Source organism: Manis javanica, chromosome 11 (assembly GCF_040802235.1).
Source record: "Manis javanica isolate MJ-LG chromosome 11, MJ_LKY, whole genome shotgun sequence".
Classification (NCBI taxonomy): domain Eukaryota; kingdom Metazoa; phylum Chordata; class Mammalia; order Pholidota; family Manidae; genus Manis; species Manis javanica.
This window is the reverse complement of record NC_133166.1, coordinates 98,734,471-98,753,972: the sequence shown is the minus strand read 5'-3', so window position 1 is coordinate 98,753,972 and position 19,502 is coordinate 98,734,471. Positions and strand designations below refer to the sequence as shown.

At 40.2% G+C, this 19,502-nt stretch overlaps 1 protein-coding gene across 2 annotated transcripts in view; it reads left to right on the top strand.

Moving 5' to 3' along the window:
- Nucleotides 1-1,642: 1,642 nt before the first annotated feature.
- SYT14 (synaptotagmin 14) overlaps nucleotides 1,643-19,502 on the top strand; it is a 214,976-nt gene continuing 197,116 nt past the window's right edge. For both annotated transcript variants that reach the window (XM_073216984.1, XM_073216983.1), the window contains exon 1: nucleotides 1,643-1,882. In XM_073216984.1, coding sequence (XP_073073085.1) covers nucleotides 1,870-1,882 — 13 coding nt within the window. In that variant the 5' untranslated portion in view covers nucleotides 1,643-1,869. The remainder of the gene's footprint in view (nucleotides 1,883-19,502) is intronic.

The window sequence follows — 19,502 nt, the reverse complement described above, 5'->3', positions numbered from 1 at the left end:
ATATAAGAAGCTAAATCTTAATCCCAACTGGCCACTAAGCAATCTCAGCAGCTATATGAAATGTCGGAAGGTTAAGGAAACCATATGATATTATCCAAACTTGTTTCATAGAAATTTTCCAACTAATATTTGGAAAATACCACTTTTTGTTTGTTTGTTTTTAATTCAATGTTGATAGGGAGAATTCTGCATTCTCATGTGGGGGAAAATATGATCAGTATGGAGTACGCTTGGCCTAAGTTTCCAGAAATGACAAATTCGGCACTCAACTTCACCCAACATACACAAATTGTAAAGGTTTTCTGGTTTTCAATATGAAATTCTTAGCAAGGTTGAACAATTGGATTACTCAAGCCAGCCAGAAACCACAAACCCTGAACAGTGGTTTCAAGTTCAAATCAATGCTTTGGAGTTGAAGACTGTTGAAGGGAGGTTGCCTGGAAAAAAATATCTTTGGAAGTATACGTATTTTGCTGGAATGTCATAGATATCTATGTTAAACACACACATACACACACACACGCTTACACAGAGCTCTCCTAAAATACAGACATTTAATATTTTCTGGATAGAAAAGTATTTTCTTGTAGCCAGATTTGAGCACAGTGCCAGGTTTAATATTCACTTTAGTAATGGAAATGTTAACGAAATGAATGTCTACTGCACATTAACTGTGACTGAGGGAGAGATTATATAAAAGCAATGAAAGAGCTTCTGCTCTAGATTTACTGTCCAACCTCACTTACATAAGTGCAAAATATTTTCTCCGTTTGTCAGTTCCCAATATAGCTACTTTGCCCGAAGAGTTAGCATGTCCTCTACAAGGAAAAGTCACTAACTTCCTATTTCTCAATGTTTATTTTACTAAATATTTAAAACTCCAAATAAAGTTGAGAGTTGGTAAGTGGTTGAGTGGTTCAAGTACCTCAGGGAAAAATGAAGGGACCAAGTGTTGCTGCGTTCAAGGTTGGCCGGTGACCATAATGCTCATAGGTCTGCAAATGTTGAAAAGCTGCATGTGACATGCTCCTCAGGCCCTCTATCAAAACGTCTGTTTGATCTCTGCTTTTGTGTGGCCTGAAATGTGTGTTTACAATGTGTAGACAAACACCAATTCGTATTTCCAAGGGGCTATCCAAGCTCAGGGTGGTGGCAAGCGTTAACAGGAGCGAAGCTAAGGGGGTAAGTGCTTGTGTATTTGTGAGGGAGGGAGAGAAAGAGAAAGAGAGAGAGGAGCTGCTGTCCTCAGGATCCCTTTCTCCTGTTTGCTCTTTGCCAGCCAGCTGTCTCTCCACCCCACAGCGGAGAGGGAGGCGAGAGTGTGGCTGATTCAGGCAAGGCAAAACAGACAGAACAGACCTTCCGATTACCGAATCTGACAAGTCACACAGTGCGCATCCCTGAGCCAGTTGTCAACAGAGGAGACCTGTCCATGGTCCTGACCACATCCGTCCCCACGCCCCTCCTTCCCCGAGCTCGGAAGCGGCAGGCTCCCGAGGAGAGGACGGCTCCGCGGCGGTCCCGGCCCCCGGCAGCCCCAGCGGGTCGGCGCCGCCCGCACAGGCCCGGTGCCTCGGCGGTCCCGGCGGCACCTGTTCGGAATCCCGGCGCGGGGCGAGGCGGGGGTGGCGGGGCGGGTGGGGGCGGGGCGGCGTCACGTGCCGGCGGCGGCGGCGGCGGCGCGGGAAGGTTCCACTCCTCCGCGGCCCGCAGGCGCGGCGCTCGGGCCCCGCCTCCGCCTCGCCCCGGCCCGCCCGGCCGCGCAGCCAGGCGTTCGCGGGCCGGCCCCGCCCCCTGGCCGGCGGCCCCGGCGCGTCCTCCGCCCGCCGCCCCCGCCTTCCAGTTGGTGCGGTCCAGGGCGAGCACATCATGGCGATTGAAGGTAAGTGGAGGCCGGCGGTGTCCGCGAGGAGGGGAACGCCCAGGCGGCGGGCGCTCGCGGGCGCCCGGGAGGCCGCGGCGCGGCTGGGGCGCTCCCCGAGGGCGGGGGCCGGGCTGGGGCGGCGCTGGGGTCCCGGCCGCGTCTCGGAGGCGGGTGGGCGGAGCGGCGCCGCGGGTCTGCCGGCTCGCGCGCTCGCTCCTCCCGGCCCGGAGCCAGTCGGCTTCAGCCCGGGGCCCGGCGCGGGGAGCAGCCGCTCCCACTAGCAGGTCCCGTGCCGGGGCCGCCTCCTCCTGCTGGCGACCCTGCAGACCCCGCGGGCCGGGCCGGGGGAGCGAGGGACCGCGAGGTGTACCCCCTTCCATGGACCTCGCCCGGCTCACTACCCTCCCGCAATACCCGCCTTCCTACCACACTGGGAGTCCAGCTCTGCCGTCCCGGTCCTGACCCGTGTCCCGGTCCCTACCCCTGAGCCGACGCAGGGCAGCCCTCTCCGTCCATCCCCTTCTGCTTGCTGTTGTGGGGGACGGGGAATTTGGGATGAGGCTCATTTCCTCCTCATGTGTTTTTTTTCCTAACACTCAAAAAACGAAGAGAAGCAAATCCATCTTTACAATAAACGCACACTACTGGAATCCTGCAAATTTATCAGTCCATTAAGGGGCACAGCGGTGACAGTACTCTTCTTTTCAAAAAGTAGCCTAATTAGGTTCCCAGATATTGTGGTTGGCGCTAGAGTGTATTTTTCTCTTGTTCCAAAAACATGTTTACTGGAAAGAAGTGTCTATATTTGGCTTCGTTTTTAAGGAAGATTCTGTGAAAATTAACATCACATGTCTAGGATAATTATGTGAAAGACTGAGCACCTTCCAGCCGCTGTCTCACTCCTAGCTTAATTCAAACAATGAAAGTAGTTTGTAGAATTTCTCTGTTGTATCCATCTGTACAGACGTGCAAGGTAGCTGGTTATACTTGGATTCTCATGAGCTTAAATGTTTTGTGTTCCTCCTCAGTAAAACTTTTCAAAGCACTTCCCATCTTGGGGACCAGTCTTTAGTAGCATACATCTTTGGGGGTTCTTTTGTATAATCTTTCTGCCTCCAAAATTACTTTAGCTGTATGTTGACATATACCTTATTTAAGAGATTGGTTATTGATTATATGTAAGACACACATTCTCACAGTTTTAGATATCCACTTTAGTTAAAATGATGGAAAGCACTGGGAATAAGACCTACCAATAATCTTTGACATTCCTGTTGTCCAGAGGGCTACTTTTTCAAACACATTTCCTTACTATACATTTTACTAGAGGTTAAAAACCAAGAAACCAAATCCACTGATTTGCATTCTGTTATGTTTTTTCCACAACCAGTGTGTGGTAGAATTTCTTAACCATGTAGAAACAGGTTTACGCAAAAGGTGAGGAAGAACTTGCCAAAAATAGCATCTCAATCTGATCCTATAATTTACAGTGTCTTAAAATATTTTCCAATTTTACCTCTCTTTTTGTCCTTCCTTTCTTCCCTCCTGGCAGTTAACTGTGACTGATTCGTTTTCCATTGTCAGTTGATGGCATTTTGCTCTGTCTACTGCTACTTTTATGTTGAAAGAAAAAGAGTTTAAAAATTATTATATTCTACAGTCTTCTGTGTTTGAGATGCTTTCGTAAATATGTTTCTACTTAATCATTTGCTTAAAGCTTCATAATATAAAGATCAGGAATTACGAATTATGTCTTTTCTAGTTCGGCAAAGAAAGAAACTAAAGTTAATGTTAGCATTTCAAATAAAGATGTCAGGTCAGGTTAGTCTAGCTGGGCAGTTTATCAAAACTAAATCAGATTCTTTATGCACTCCATCCCTGTGCTGTGTTATGAAGTAAAATGAGCTTTGAATGAGGCCTTTGTACTAGGGACATCTTAGTATTTTAGGGACCCAAGGGGCATCTCATCCAACCTTATTCCCAATGAAGTGATTCTCAAAACATGTAGTCGCTTCTTCGCCCGTTAATTCAGTACACCTACTGAGCACGAGCTGTGCTTATTCAGTGTTCTGTGCTAGGCTCTGTGAGACCAAGAAGATGTCTAAGATGACGTTCCTTCCCTCAGGAGCACAGGCTCTAGTGGAGAAGATGGATAATCTTAACCACGCCATTACACTCTAGTATGATGGAGACCTGACACCAAGAGATGGATCATCCTTTTTTCGTATAGAAAGTAAAAGATGATGAATTTATTGAACTCACATGCCAGTGAACATTGAACAGTGTATGCCAATATGAGACTATAATTCTTAGAGTTCATAAGGTCTTTGATCAAAACTCTGCCATTCAGTGACTTCTATCTATCTACTCACCCTGATTTTGCTTTCTGGAGCAGTACATTCAAAATCCATTATTAATAAATGAAAAGTACATAGAATTTTCCTAATTTATATTTCCAAGTGGTTGCTAGATATCAAGGATGTCCCACAGGAATCCTAAGTGTTTCGTTTGGGACATTCACGTGTCCTGAAGTTGTCATCAGAGTCACCAAACCCAGCCTCCAATACTCCCCACTCCATCAAAATTTACCATCTGAGTGGCATTTTAAAATAGCCGGACATCCCAGTTAGAAATCCGTAAATCAACACTGTTCACCCCCCATATCTTGTTGTTCACTAAGTTCTTCCAAGTCTCCGTCTTAAATTAATGTATGATACTTAGTGCTTACAGTTTAGTTTATTCCCTTATCTCTCATTACTTTCCACACTAGTCTTGGTAGCACCAGTCTTAAGGTTCCTTGCAATCCTCTTTCTAAACTTCTGCTGGTTAATCTTTGTAAAATACAAATCTAAATTAGTTAAAAACTCAGGATAAAGCTGGTCTTTAATGATTTGGCCTATGCCCTTCGTTCATCCAGTGTATATTCTGTCTCTCCCATAAGAATCTCAGAAGACTCCTTGCAAAGTATTTTGCTGAAATAAAAATATTCACCTTTGTTATTAATTTACTCTATATTAACCTCTCTGGTTAAGTTTTAACTTTTTAATTACTTTTTAATTTTTAAAAATAACACAAGAAGAGTAAATTAGAATCTTGTGTGTGTATGTATATATGTTCATAATGTACCCTATAGTTTACCACACTTTCATGTTTATTTTTAAAATCGTCACTATTATTCTGAGGTGCTCTTGAACACTTGTGACTCTTAGATTTCCAAGGCAGAATTTGAACTTTAAAAAGCCACGTGAAATACTGACTTAAAAAGCCCAATACATGTGTTGTGTTATTAGTCTTGAGGGAGAGCATCATACTCCTCTCCTGCTTTCCATGTTATTATTGGGGAGATAGCATTACAGTGCGATAGGGAATAATAAAATTAGAAAGTCACACCTGTCCACAGTCTGTGGCAGAGTGAGGCAGTTTATTGAACAGTTTATTTTTGGAGCATTTGCAGTTCATCTTAATGACATTCCTAAAAGGGATACTTTGATTTTTGGCAGGAATAAAATTTCTAATGTTTCACAGAGATTTAAAACATGTTTGGGTATTAGGTGGATTTGTTTCAGAGGCCTCTGCAAATACTTTTGAATAATTTACAATTTAAGGTTCCTTTTCTAACTCATTAAACAAAATCAGAAAAAAGTAGGGAACACTAGAGAAATTGTTGTATTAAGTAGCATTTTATTTTTTGTTGCTTTAAGTAGCGTTAGAGTGGAACAGTATATGCCAGTGTAGGAAGCAGGGACAACCACATGTTGGCTTATTATACAATTTGCTGAGGACTCTTTGCATTATTGCTTCCTTTAAAATGATTGTAAGTCTGTACATAGCACATGTGTAGTAGTATGGTAGATTTTCTTCATGGATTTGATTTCCATTTAGCTGACTTCATTCTTTCCCCTCAAATCCTAGCCAGTTAAAACCTAATGTGAAAGTGCCTATATAGGGATAATGTGAAATTGAACAAACTACTATAAATAAAACAGTCCAAGTTTTTGAGTAAAATGATTTTTTACATATTTTGTATTATATGTAGTGAAATCTGAATTGAAACCTAACAAACTGGAACCCTTGATTTCCCACTTTTTAGAAGGAGGAAATACAACACAGCAAGCTGTTACTAGGAGTTTATTTAAAAACAAACTTCTGGATCCATATGTATGTTCAGAACAATTTCTTATTTTCATATTTTTAGGGCTATATTAGAATTGATATTCACGGTAAAGTTCTGTGTCATCCAGAGATAGAGGATTTTAATGACATATTAAACTATCCTTCAGTATTCTGAATTTACTAATACAGTAATACATATGGGTAGTTTTGGAAAACTGACCTGGTGCAATAGTCAAAACAAAAAGGTGTTCTGTTAACTAGAAGATGTAAGTAAAACACCTTTTGTGAGCACATACTTATTTGAGGTTTTATGGTATTACCTTAATGAGCTTCTAACAGGCCAAAACATAATTAAATTAAAAAACTGAATAAAAGTGGCTCAAAAAGTGGGAAAAATGGATTACATTTGTCAACAGTAAGTTTACTTTTCTAAGACAAAATTCATACCACTGGAAAAATTATTCATTAAACAGGAAATTATATGTTTCAAAGAGACTGCATTTAGCATGCTTTGTATATTATAAAGTGCTGTAAGTGACTGTTATGAAAAGAGATATAGTTGGTTATTCTGTGCTTTACTGGGGTGGTGGTGAGTATGTGTCTCAAAATTTACTTTTATTGGGTGGGAGTATTACAGATAAAATCAGTTTGTAGAAGTCAGTAAGGAAAGGACTTATTCAGGCTATTTTAACTCTACAGTAATTGCATAGCAACAACCAGAAAAGAAAAGGAATTCCAGTTTGGGAGGATAATTCTCAGAGGGTTGGAGGCCTGTAAGTTTTTTTAAGGAAAAATTCTAGAAAGAGGACAAGTTAAGGGTGAGAAAATTAACAATTACTTGGGAATATTTATACAGGACAGTGTTTGAAATTAAATGAGAATTGATATTGTAGAAGAGACAAAAACATTATAGAAGAAAGAGTCTTCTCTGTTTCCAGAGCATAAATCTAAGCTTTCTTGGTATTTCTTATTCTACTTGTGAGGAATGGGAAGGGAATTAACATCTGAATTTTGCTCACTAAGAGCCAGACAGCCTCTGTCCATGGTCTTAGTTGTGGACAGCACATGCATAGCCCCACTTCTCCCTCTCTTGATTGTGGCAGACATGTGTGTTAAAGTGGTTTTTTTTTCCTTCCTGTGGTGGACTTTGTTTCAGCATCCTCAGTACTGCCCTCCAGCCCCACTCCAGTGGCTCTGTTTAAACCACCATAATTGGTCTACGAAATGAAAGCTATTTCCTGGCCTGGAGTTATTACTACCACTCTACAAATGACTTTGGTCATTTTAATTTTTTCTCACTCCAGATATTAAGTACCAAGCCCAAAGTTTACAAAGATAATACAAGGTGATGCTGACTTTAAACTTGAAGTCTGGCTAAATTCAGAAACCATGTTCTTTCCACAGCACTGTGCTTTCAATTAGGCACCAAAATTGGTATCATTCCTCGAATGACTTAATTAGGGACAAAACTAAAAAGTATCTAGAGATTAGTGACTGTGGTCTAAATGGGTTAAGTTGGTTGGCGGGGGGGAGTATTGGCAGCGTTAATGGGAAATATTTTAAGTTTCATGCTTATTATGGGCATTACAGGTGTCTGCTCAAGAATTAGCTGTAACAGAGTCAATCAGGTAAAATACTCATTAATTTGAAGGCTATGTGTTTTGGGGACAAATCTTTAGACAAGATGGAATTTAAGATACTTCTAAAGTAGCTTTGTGTTATTTGAGAGAAAGTCAATAGAACCTATAAATTGTAGTGATTTAGACTAATGGTCAAAATAAACACGGTAGAAAAATAAAGTAAATTTTTTTTTTTTTTTTTTCTGGTGGTCATTCCCTAGCTTTTTTTTTTTTGAGAGGGCATCTCTCATATTTATTGATCAAATGGTTGTTAACAACAATAAAATTCAGTATAGGGGGTCAATGCTCAATGTACAATCATTAATCCATCTCAAGCCTAATTCTCGTCAGTCTCCAATCTTCTGAAGCATAACGAACAAGTTCTTACATGGTGAACGAATTCTTACAGAGTGAATAAATTCTTACATGGTGAACAGTACAAGGGCATTCATCACAGAAACTTTCGGTTTTGATCATGCAATATGACCTATAAACCATCAGGTCAAATATGAATATTCATTTGATTTTTGTACTTGATTTATATGTTGATCCCACATTTCTCCTATTATTATTATTATTTTTATTTTTAATAAAATGCTGAAGTGGTAGGTAGATGCAAGATAAAGGTAGAAAACATAGTTTAGTGCTGTAAGAAGGCAAATATAGATGATCAGATGATCAGGTGTGTGCCTATGGACTAAGTATTAATCCAGGCTAGACAAGGGCAGCAAGACATCCACGGATGCAGAAGATTTCTCTCAAAGCAGGGGGGGTGAGGTTCTGAGCCTCACCTCTGTTGATCCCCAAATTCTCACCTGATGGCCCCCCTGCGACTGTGCCTGTCTTAGGTTGTTCCTCCCTTGAGGAATCTTACCCGTCTCTGGCTAACCAGTCATCTTCCGGGGCCATACAGGGAAATGTAAAGTTGGTAAGTGAGAGAGAAGCCATATTGTTTGCAAAGGTTAGCTTTTTACTTCTTTGCAGATTTATGCCCTGTGGCTTCTATGCCCAGCACTTGTCTCGAGGTATCTTTACCACCTGGAGGAATTATGATACTCGGTAAATTCGATATGAGGCACGAATTCTATTTAAGGTTTGTAATTAGGAAGGAAGAAGAAAAGCTATAGATGTAGCATATGAAGGAAACTTGGGAGGATTGATTATTTCTTTGACATATCTTCTTGTATAGTACCTTAAGTATGTATAGGTTTTAAACTACTAACTAATTTGCACACACATATTAACATAATAGGAATACGGTGACATAAACAAAGCAAATCTATAATTACCAGCCATCTCCAGTGAAGCCAAGAAAACCATTTAGGCACCCTAGGCATTTGTGAAAATTTATCTATGATATGATGGATATTGTCCAACTGTACTTGAACCATCAGACAAATTAAAGCAGCCCATTTCTGGGATCTGTTCACATCCCATATGTTCTTTTAACCATAGATAGTCTATAGTCATGAGATTTTGGGGTGCTACAACTTGCACCCCTCCCAACTCCTGGTTGAGTTCCAACAGTACAGATCGAGTCAAATTCGTTGTCTCACTGTATGCACATGCCAGCCTAGACATCTCCCTCCTCCTTCTTATGGCAAGTCCAGGAGACGGTGGGCTGGATGCAGCCACAACTGCAGCATCGTCCGGATCCCTGTGGAGGCTTTTTGATGATCATCCCCCGGCACGAGTCCTCCAGAGAGTGCTGATGCCAGAAGCTCCTCCTCATATCGTATCTTAGTTCATTTTCTGGGTATCCAAGCTAGGCCTTGATCTTCTGCGTAGAAACAAACAGACCCTTTGCCCACACTTTGACATGCCCTCTATACCACTGTGCAGAACTCATTGGAGGTCAGCACACAGTAACTGCTTTCTTTTTTTTTTTTTAATTAAGAGAAAGGAATATTATCAGAAAAGAGTACCTCCATAGCTGATCATCTGACACCCTTTAAGTGATCAACATTAAGGATATTTAAAGCATGCGTTGATCTTTGATTTACCAATAGTTTTATCCTGTTAAGGAGTAATCCCCCTTTTCTTTCTTTCTTTCTTTTTTTTTTTAAATTTTTAATCTACACTTACCTGAAGAATACTATGTTTACTATGCTCTCCCCTATATCAGGTCCCCCCTAACAACCACATTACGGTTACTGTCCATCAGCTTAGGAAAATGTGGTAGAGTCACTACTTGTCCTCTCTGTGTTGTGCAGCCCACCCTCCCCTTTCTCCCTCCCCCCCATGCATGCTAATCTTAATAACACCCTTCTTCTTCCCCCCCCCTTATCCGTCCCTGCCCACCCATCCTCCCCAGTTCCTTTCCCTTTGGTACCTGTTAGTCCATTTTTGGGTTCTGTAATTCTGCTGCTGTTTTGTTCCTTCAGTTTTTCCTTTGTTCCTATACTCCTCAGATGAGTGAAATCATTTGGTATTTCTCTTTCTCCGCTTGGCTTATTTCACTGAGCATAATACTCTCCAGCTCCATCCATGTTGCTGCAAATGGTTGGATTTTTCCACTTCTTATGGCTGAGTAGTATTCCATTGTGTATATGTACCACATCTTCTTTATCCATTCATCTACAGATGGACATTTAGGTTGCTTCCAATTCTTGGCTATTGTAAATAGTGCTGCGATAAACATAGGAGTGCATCTGTCTTTCTCAAACTTGATTGCTGCGTTCTTAGGGTAAATTCCTAGGAGTGGAATTCCTGGGTCAAATGGTAGGTCTGTTTTGAGCATTTTGATGCACCTCCATACTGCTTTCCACAATGGTTGAACTAATTTACATTCCCACCAGCAGTGTAGGAGGGTTCCCCTTTCTCCACAGCCTCGCCAACATTTGTTGTTGTTTGTCTTTTGGATGGCAGCTATCCTTACTGGTGTGAGGTGATACCTCATTGTAGTTTTAATTTGCATTTCTCTGATAATTAGCGATGTGGAGCATCTTTTCATGTGTCTCTTGGCCATCTGTATTTCTTTTTTGGAGAACTGTCTGTTCAGTTCCTCTGCCCATTTTTTAATTGGGTTATTTGTTTTTTGTTTGTTGAGGCGTGTGAGCTCTTTATATATTCTGGACGTCAAGCCTTTATCAGATCTGTCATTTTCAAATATATTCTCCCATACTGTAGGGTTCCTTTTTGTTCTATTGATGGTGTCTTTCGCTGTACAGAAGCTTTTCAGCTTAATGTAGTCCCACTTGCTCATTTTTGCTGTTGTTTTCCTTGCCCGGGGAGATATGTTCAAGAAGAGATCACTCATGTTTATATCTAAGAGGTTTTTGCCTATGTTTTTTTCCAAGAGTTTAATGGTTTCGTGACTTACATTCAGGTCTTTGATCCATTTTGAGTTTACCTTTGTATATGGGGTTAGACAATGGTCCAGTTTCATTCTCCTACATGTAGCTGTCCAGTTTTGCCAGCACCATCTGTTGAAGAGACTGTCATTTTGCCATTGTATGTCCATGGCTCCTTTATCAAATATTAATTGACCATATATGTTTGGGTTAATTTCTGGGGTCTCTAATCTGTTCCACTGGTCTGTGGCTCTGTTCTTGTGCCAGTACCAAATTGTCTTGATTACTATGGCTTTGTAGTAGAGCTTGAAGTTGGGGAGTGAGATCCCCCCTACTTTATTCTTCTTTTTCAGGATTGCTTTGGCTATTCGGGGTCTTTGGTGTTTCCATATGAATTTTTGAATTATTTGTTCCAATTCATTGAAGAATGTTGCTGGTAATTTGAGAGGGATTGCATCAAATTTGTATATTGCTTTCGGCAGGATGGCCATTTTGACGATATTAATTCTTCCTAGCCATGAGCATGGGATGAGTTTCCATTTATTAGTGTCCCCTTTAATTTCTCTTAAGAGTGACTTGTAGTTTTCAGAGTATAAGTCTTTCACTTCCTTGGTTAGGTTTATTCCTAGGTATTTTATTCTTTTTGATGCAATGGTGAATGGAATTGTTTTCCTGATTTCTCTTTCTATTGATTCGTTGTTAGTGTATAGGAAAGCTACAGATTTCTGTGTGTTGATTTTGTATCCTGCAACTTTGCTGTATTCCGATATCAGTTCTAGTAGTTTTGGAGTGGAGTCTTTAGGGTTTTTTATGTATAGTATCATATCATCTGCAAATAGTGACAGTTTAACTTCTTCTTTACCAATCTGGATTCCTTGTATTTCTTTGTTTTGTCTGATTGCCGTGGCTAGGACCTCCAGTACTATGTTAAATAACAGTGGGGAGAGTGGGCATCCCTGTCTGGTTCCCGATCTCAGTGGAAATGCTTTCAGCTTCTCGCTGTTCAGTATAATGCTGGCTGTGGGTTTATCATATATGGCCTTTATTATGTTGAGGTACTTGCCCTCTATTCCCATTTTGCTGAGAGTTTTTATCATGAATGGATGTTGAATTTTGTCAAATGCTTTTTCAGCATCTATGGAGATGATCATGTGGTTTTTGTCTTTCTTTTTGTTGATGTGGTGGATGATGTTGATGGATTTTCGAATGTTGTACCATCCTTGCATCCCTGGGATGAACCCCACTTGGTCATGGTGTATGATCCTTTTGATATACTGTTGAATTCTGTTTGCTAATATTTTATTGAGTATTTTTGCATCTACATTCATCAGGGATATTGGTCTGTAATTTTCTTTTTTGGTGGGGTCTTTTCCTGGTTTTGGTATTAGGGTGATGTTGGCTTCATAGAATGAGTTTGGGAGTATTCCCTCTTCTTCTATTTTGTGGAACACTTTAAGGAGAATGGGTATTATGTCTTCTCTGTGTGTCTGATAAAATTCCGAGGTAAATCCGTCCGGCCCCGGGGTTTTGTTCTTGGGTAGTTTTTTGATTACTGTTTCAATTTCTTTGCTTGTAATTGGTTTGTTTAACTTTTGTGTTTCTTCCTTGGTCAGTCTTGGGAGGTTGTATTTTTCTAGGAAGTTGTCCATTTCTTCTAGGTTTTCCAGCTTGTTGGCATATAGGTTTTCATAGTAGTCTTTAATAATTCTTTGTATTTCTGTGGAGTCTGTCGTGATTTTTCCATTCTCATTTCTGATTATGTTGATTTGTGTTGACTCTCTTTTTCTCTTAATAAGTTGGGCTAGAGGCTTATCTATTTTGTTTATTTTCTCAAAGAACCAGCTCTTGGTTTCGTTGATTTTTGCTATTGTTTTATTCTTCTCAATTTTGTTTATTTCTTCTCTGATCTTTATTATGTCCCTCCTTCTGCTGACTTTAGGCCTCATTTGTTCTTCTTTTTCCAGTTTTAATAGTTGTGATGTTAGACTATTCATTTGGGATTGTTCGTCCTTCTTCAAGTGTGCCTGGATTGCTATATACTTTCCTCTTAAGACTGCTTTCGCTGCATCCCACAGAAGTTGGGGCTTAGTGTTGTTGTTGTCATTTGTTTCTATATATTCCTTGATCTCTATTTTGATTTGTTCATTGATCCATTGATTATTTAGTAGCATGTTGTTAAGCCTCCATGTGTTTGTGAGGCTTTTTGTTTTCTTTGTAGAATTTATTTCTACTTTCATACCTTTGTGGTCTGAAAAATTGGTTGGTAGAATTTCAATATTGTGGAATTTACTGAGGCTCTTTTTGTGAGCTAGTATGTGGTCTATTCTGGAGAATGTTCCATGTGCACTTGAGAAGAATGTATATCCTGTTGCTTTTGGATGTAAAGTTCTATAGATGTCTATTAGGTCCATCTGTTCTAGTGTGTTGTTCAGTGCCTGTGTGTCTTTACTTATTTTCTGCCCGGTGGATCTATCCTTTGGGGTGAGTGGTGTGTTGAAGTCTCCTACAATGAATGCATTGCAGTCTATTTCCCTCTTTAGTTCTGTTAGTATTTGCTTCACATATGCTGGTGCTCCTGTATTGGGTGCATCTTTATTTAGAATGGTTATATCCTCTTGTTGGACTAAGCCCTTTATCATTATGTAGTGGCCTTCTTTATCTCTTGTTACCTTCTTTGTTTTGAAGTCTATTTTGTCTGATATTAGTACTGCAACCCCTGCTTTCTTCTCACTGTTGTTTGCCTGAAATATGTTTTTCCATCCCTTGACTTTTAGTCTATGCTTATCTTTGGGTTTAAGGTGAGTTTCTTGTAAACAGCATATAGATGGGTCTTGCTTTTTTATCCATTCTATTACTCTATGTCTTTTGATTGGTGCATTAAGTCCATTTACATTTAGGGTGACTATTGAAAGATATGTACTTATTGCCATTGCAGGCTTTAGATTCGTGGTTACCAAAGGTTCAAGGTTAGCTTCTTTAGTATCTTACTGCCTAACTTAGCTCGCTTATTGAGCTGTTATATACACTGTCTGGAGAGTCTTTTCTTCTCTCCCTTCTTATTCCTCCTCCTCCATTCTTCATATGTTGTGTGTTTTGTTCTGTGCTCTTTTTAGGGGTGCTCCCATCTAGAGCAGTCCCTGTAGGATGCCCTGTAGAGGTGGTTTGTGGGAAGCAAATTCCCTCAGCTTTTGCTTGTCTGGGAATTGTTTGATCCCACCATCATATTTAAATGATAGTCGTGCTGGATACAGTATCCTTGGTTCAAGGCCCTTCTGTTTCATTGCATTAAGTTTATCATGCCATTCTCTTCTGGCCTGTAGGGTTTCTGTTGAGAAGTCTGATGTTAGCCTGATTGGTTTTCCTTTATAGGTGACCTTTTTCTCTCTAGCTGCCTTTAAAACTCTTTCCTTGTCCTTGATCCTTGCCATTTTAATTATTATGTGTCTTGGTGTTGTCCTCCTTGGATCCTTTCTGTTGGGGGTTCTGTATAATTCCATGGTCTGTTCGATTATTTCCTCCCCCAGTTTGGGGAAGTTTTCAGCAATTATTTCTTCAAAGACACTTTCTATCCCTTTTCCTCTTTCTTCCTCTTCTGGTATCCCTATAATACGAATGTTTTTCCTTTTGTATTGGTCACATATTTCTCTTAGTGTTGTTTCATTCCTGGAGATCCTTTTATCTCTCTCTATGTCAGCTTCTATACGTTCCTGTTCTCTGGCTTCTATTCCTTCAATGGCCTCTTGCATCTTATCCATTCTGCTTATAAATCCTTCCAGGGATTGTTTCACTTCTGTGATCTCTTTCCTGACATCTGTGATCTCCTTCCGGACTTCATCCCACTGCTCTTGCATTTTTCTCTGCATCTCATCCCATTGCTCTTGCATTTTTTTCTGCATCTCTGTCAGCATGTTCATGATTTTTATTTTGAATTCTTTTTCAGGAGGACTAGTTAGGTCTGTCTCCTTCTCAGGTGTTGTCTCTGTGATCTTTGTCTGCCTGTAGTTTTGCCTTTTCATGGTGATAGAGATAGTTTGCAGAGCTGATACAAGTGACCGCTGGAAGAGCTTCCCTTCTTGTTGGTTTGTAGCCTTTTCCTGGGAGAATAGCGACCTCTAGTGGCTTGTGCTGGGCAGCTGTGCGCAGACAGGGCTTCTGCTTCCTGCCCAGTTGCTTTGGGGTTTATCTCCGCTGTTGCTGTGGGCTTGGCCTGGCTGGGGCTGTTCCTCCAAAATGGTGGAGCCCCGTTGGAGGGGGAGCAGCCAGGAGACTATTTATCTCCGTAAGGGGCCTCTGTGCTCCCTGCTGCCCAGGGGGTTAGAGTGCCCAGAGATCCCCAGATTCCCTGCTTCTGGTCTAAGTGACCTGTCCTGCCCCTTTAAGATTTCCAAAAAGCACTCTCCAAACCAAAACAACAGCAGCAACAATGAGAGAGGGAACAGAAACAAAGAGAAAAAAAAAAGGAAAAAAAAGGAAAAAACAAGCGATTTTTTTTTTTTTTTTTTGTCCTCAAGTGCCGGTCCCAGGCACCCGCTCACTGGTCCTGCTGCCCTGTCTCCCTAGCACCAGGGTCCCTGTCCTTTCAAGGCTTCCAAAAAGCACCCACCCACCGGTCCCGCAGGGAAGGAACGCTCAATATTCTTTGTCCTCAGGCACTGGTCCCACGCACCCGCTCACGAGTCCCGCTGCCCTGCCTCCCTAGCACCGGGGTCCCTGTCCCTTCAAGGCTTCCAAAAAGCACTCGGCAAAAAGAGAGAAAAAAAAGGGGAAAAACGCGCGATTTCTTCCGTCCTCAGGTGCTGGTCTCAGGCACCCACCCACCGGTCCCACAGGGAAAAATGCGGGATATTCTTTGTCCTCAGGTGCCGGTCCCAGGCACCCGCTCACCAGTCCCGCCGCCCTGCCTCCCTAGCACCGGGGTCCCTGTCCCTTTTAGGCTTCCAAAAAGCACTCGCAGAAAAGAGAAAAAAAAAAGGGGAAAAACGCGCGATTTCCTCTGCCCTCAAGTGCCGGTCTCAGGCACCCGCCCACCGGTCCCGCAGGGAAAAACGGGGGATATTCTTTGGCCTCAGGCGCCGGTCCCAGCCACCCGCTCACCAGTCCCGCCACCGTGCCTCCCTAGCACTGGGGTCCCCGTCCCTTCAAGGCTTCCAAAAAGCGCTCGCCAAAAAGAGAAAAAAAAAAAAAAGGGGAAAAACGCGCCACCTCCTCCGTCCTCAGGCACCGGTCTCAGGCACCCGCCCCCAGGTCTCGCAGGGAGAAACGCGGGATATTCTTTGTCCTCCGGCGCCGTTCCAAAAAAAAAAAACCGCTCCGGTTTCTCTCCACCCGCCGGGAGCCGGGGGGAGGGGCGCTCGGGTCCCGCCGGGCTGGGGCTTGTATCTTACCCCCTTCCCAAGGCGCTGGGTTCTTGCAGGTGTGGATGTGGTCTGGATGTTGTCCTGTGTCCTGTGGTCTCTATTTTAGGAAGATTTTTCTTTGTTATATTTTCATAGCTCTATGTGTTTTTGGGAGGAGATTTCCACTGCTCTACTCACGCCGCCATCTTGGCTCCGCCCCTGAAAAAAATAAAGTAAATTTTAAAAAGCACTCCTAGATCCATTTCAAAGGAACTAAATCTTTGGGTTTAATTCCATTTTTGTGTACTTGGGCCTGTGTTGATGGGAATACAACATCACTACATACTTCATCCTATAGATACGTGGGAAAGAACACTTTATAAGCAGTTTCAATTATCTGTGCATTCATACACAAACACACATGTGCACACATTCACAGCACATGTGTGTGCCTACACACATCCATTTCCTCTGACACCCCGTACTTAATGCCAGTTGTAGAAGATTTTGCTAGTTTACATTATGCACCTACATGGGTTTGCCTCAGGGAAAAGATTATAACTTTGACTAAGCTTGTCATTTTCTATCTTTTTCTCATTTCTGTGTTGCTGGGATGATTGTTTCAATAGCAATGCTGGTATTAGCTCCAAGAATAGTTTTGAGAAATTGGCTTACCTAAATTACCTTTAAGTGTTAGAAAACAATTTCATAATTTTCCTTCTTTTTAAAAAATTTTAAAAAAATCAATTTGTACTTTTTCACTGTATTGTAAACCAGGTGTTTTAATTATTTTATCTGACAGTTAACTATCGACCCTGGGCAACTACAATTCAACCTTTAGTATCTGTTTATTTATCTGTAATGACCTAGACCATTTTATTTCTGAATTCTAGTCTCTTTTTATATTCTGTCATTCTAATATAGTTCTCAAGTCTTTATTATTGTTATGTCTTTGAATTATGTTTATACAAGAGTTCATTTTGAGGACGATTATTCATTTTAGTTGAATCTCTTTCTAAAGTGATTGACTGATTACTTTAAGCAATCGTTCCCCCAACTTGGTTCAGTCACAGTATAGAGGTTCTTTAAAAAATTAAAAATAGAACTAATATATGATCCAATAAGGGTCCTGGGTATGTATCCAAAGGAAATGAAGACAGTTTGTCAAAGATGAATCTGCAGTCCTATGCATATTGTAGCATTATTCACAATACCCAAGAAAAGGAAGCAATTTAAGTGTCCATCTGCAGATGAATGTATAAAGATGTGCTTTATATAAATAATGGAATTTTATTCAGCCATGAGAAAGGAGATCCTGCCTTTGTGACACTATGGATGGACCTTAGTGGATTATGCTATGTGGGTACATCAAACAGAGATAGACAAATAGTGTATGACCTCATTGATATGTGGAGTCTAAAAAAGCTGAACTCATAAAAACAGAATAGAATAGTGGTTATCAAGGTCTGGGGGTGGGGGAATTGGGGAAATATTGTTTAAGAGTAAAACCTTGCCAACATTGATAAATAAGTCCTGGAGGTCTAAAATACAGGCCTAGTGATTATAGACAACAATACTGTATTACAAACTTAGAAGTTGCTAAGAGACTAGATCTTAATCGTTCCCACCACAAAAAAGAAATGATAATTATGAGGGGTGATAGAGGTGTTAGCTAACGCTATGGAGGTAATGATATTGCAGTGTAAGACATATTGAGTCAGCATGTTTTATATCTTGAATTTACACTATGTCAATTATATCTCAAAAATAAATAAGTAAATAATCATTCCCCTGTATATTTGATATACATATTTGGTACATACATACCACCATGTTTACACACTTTAAATATCTTACAATTTTATATGTCAATTTTACTTCAATAAAGCTGAAATAAAAACAACTAATCATTCCCCTTTTGCATTATAATCTGAAAACCAATAAACTTTTAGGATTACTACCATATCTAAGTCAAGGTTTACCTTCAGTGACTGGCCTTTTGCTTACAAATTTGATATTTCTTCTGGAAACTTCTGATGTACTTTTAGAGATTAAAAAAAAGCGTAAAATTTGTATAAAGTTCATGTATTTTTGATTGAAAAAGTATTTAAGCCTTTTGACTCCCAAACGTACACATTTAAACATATATATATTTAACATATAGAATGCATATTTTTCCCTTACACATTTCCTGGTCTCAGGAAGGATTGGGGACAAAAGGAATATTGATTTCATTGTCCAGTAATATAATAATGTTTATTTAATGTTTTGTATTTCTTCTTTTGTGCTTTAAAAAGGAAGTTTTTTTCTTAATTTTACTTTATTATATGGCATTTATTTATCCCTAACACCTCTTTGCATTTCAGTAATAATAATGATTGCTTTTATTTCTACCTGTACATCAGTGAAATCTCACATGGTTAAGATTTTTGGAACAAGTATCAAGAACAGTAGAGTACAACCTTACTTGCTTTTTCTAGCTGTGTGATTTTTTTGCATACTTTGGCAAATTTGATGATTATCAATTGACTGTAATTTTAAATAATAGTAATTATTTGACTTAGCTTTTATTTATGAGGTCCTTTCATTTGTTATAAATAAATTGAATACTTTTGAAAGTGGGAGTTAGCTCTCATTGTCATTTTACAGTTCTTTGAGAAAAGTTTTACAATATGATAGTTTTTATTGTTACTGTTAATAGTGAGCTTTGTGAGAACTATGCAGTTATATTTAAGTTAAGAAGTGTGGAATAAAACCTAAACAATTGATGTTAAATATGGGGGAAAGTCTAGTTTTAATTACAGATTTAAAAAGCATAGCTTTGTTACATGAATAAAGTACATAACTAAGAAACAAGAATTACCTTCTAGAGGATAGGCCTTCATGACCATCTAAGACACATCTCTAAATACCCTATGAAAACATCAGTGATCGTGTCAATATATGTTAGAGTTATGTTATTGTTATTACATGTTTCTTTTAATTTTCTTGAAAATCGTTTCTTCCTGTAATTTGGTAAATATTCTTCTTCTAGCCTCTGACTAGTGTCTTCTCAGTTTTAAAGACATGTAGTACAGTGTATAGTTGTAGTTCATTCTGGCCCTTTAACAAGTGATCTGTGGTTGCTCATTGGTAACATTCCAATTGTAAGGTCTCACTGTATTTACACTGAGGTTTGCTGAATAATAATTCTTTTATAATCATAGCTTTAAGTTAGGTGTTTCTTCTTGCTAAGTCTATCCTCCTGATAACCCCTAGTGTTGATAATAAAAAGATA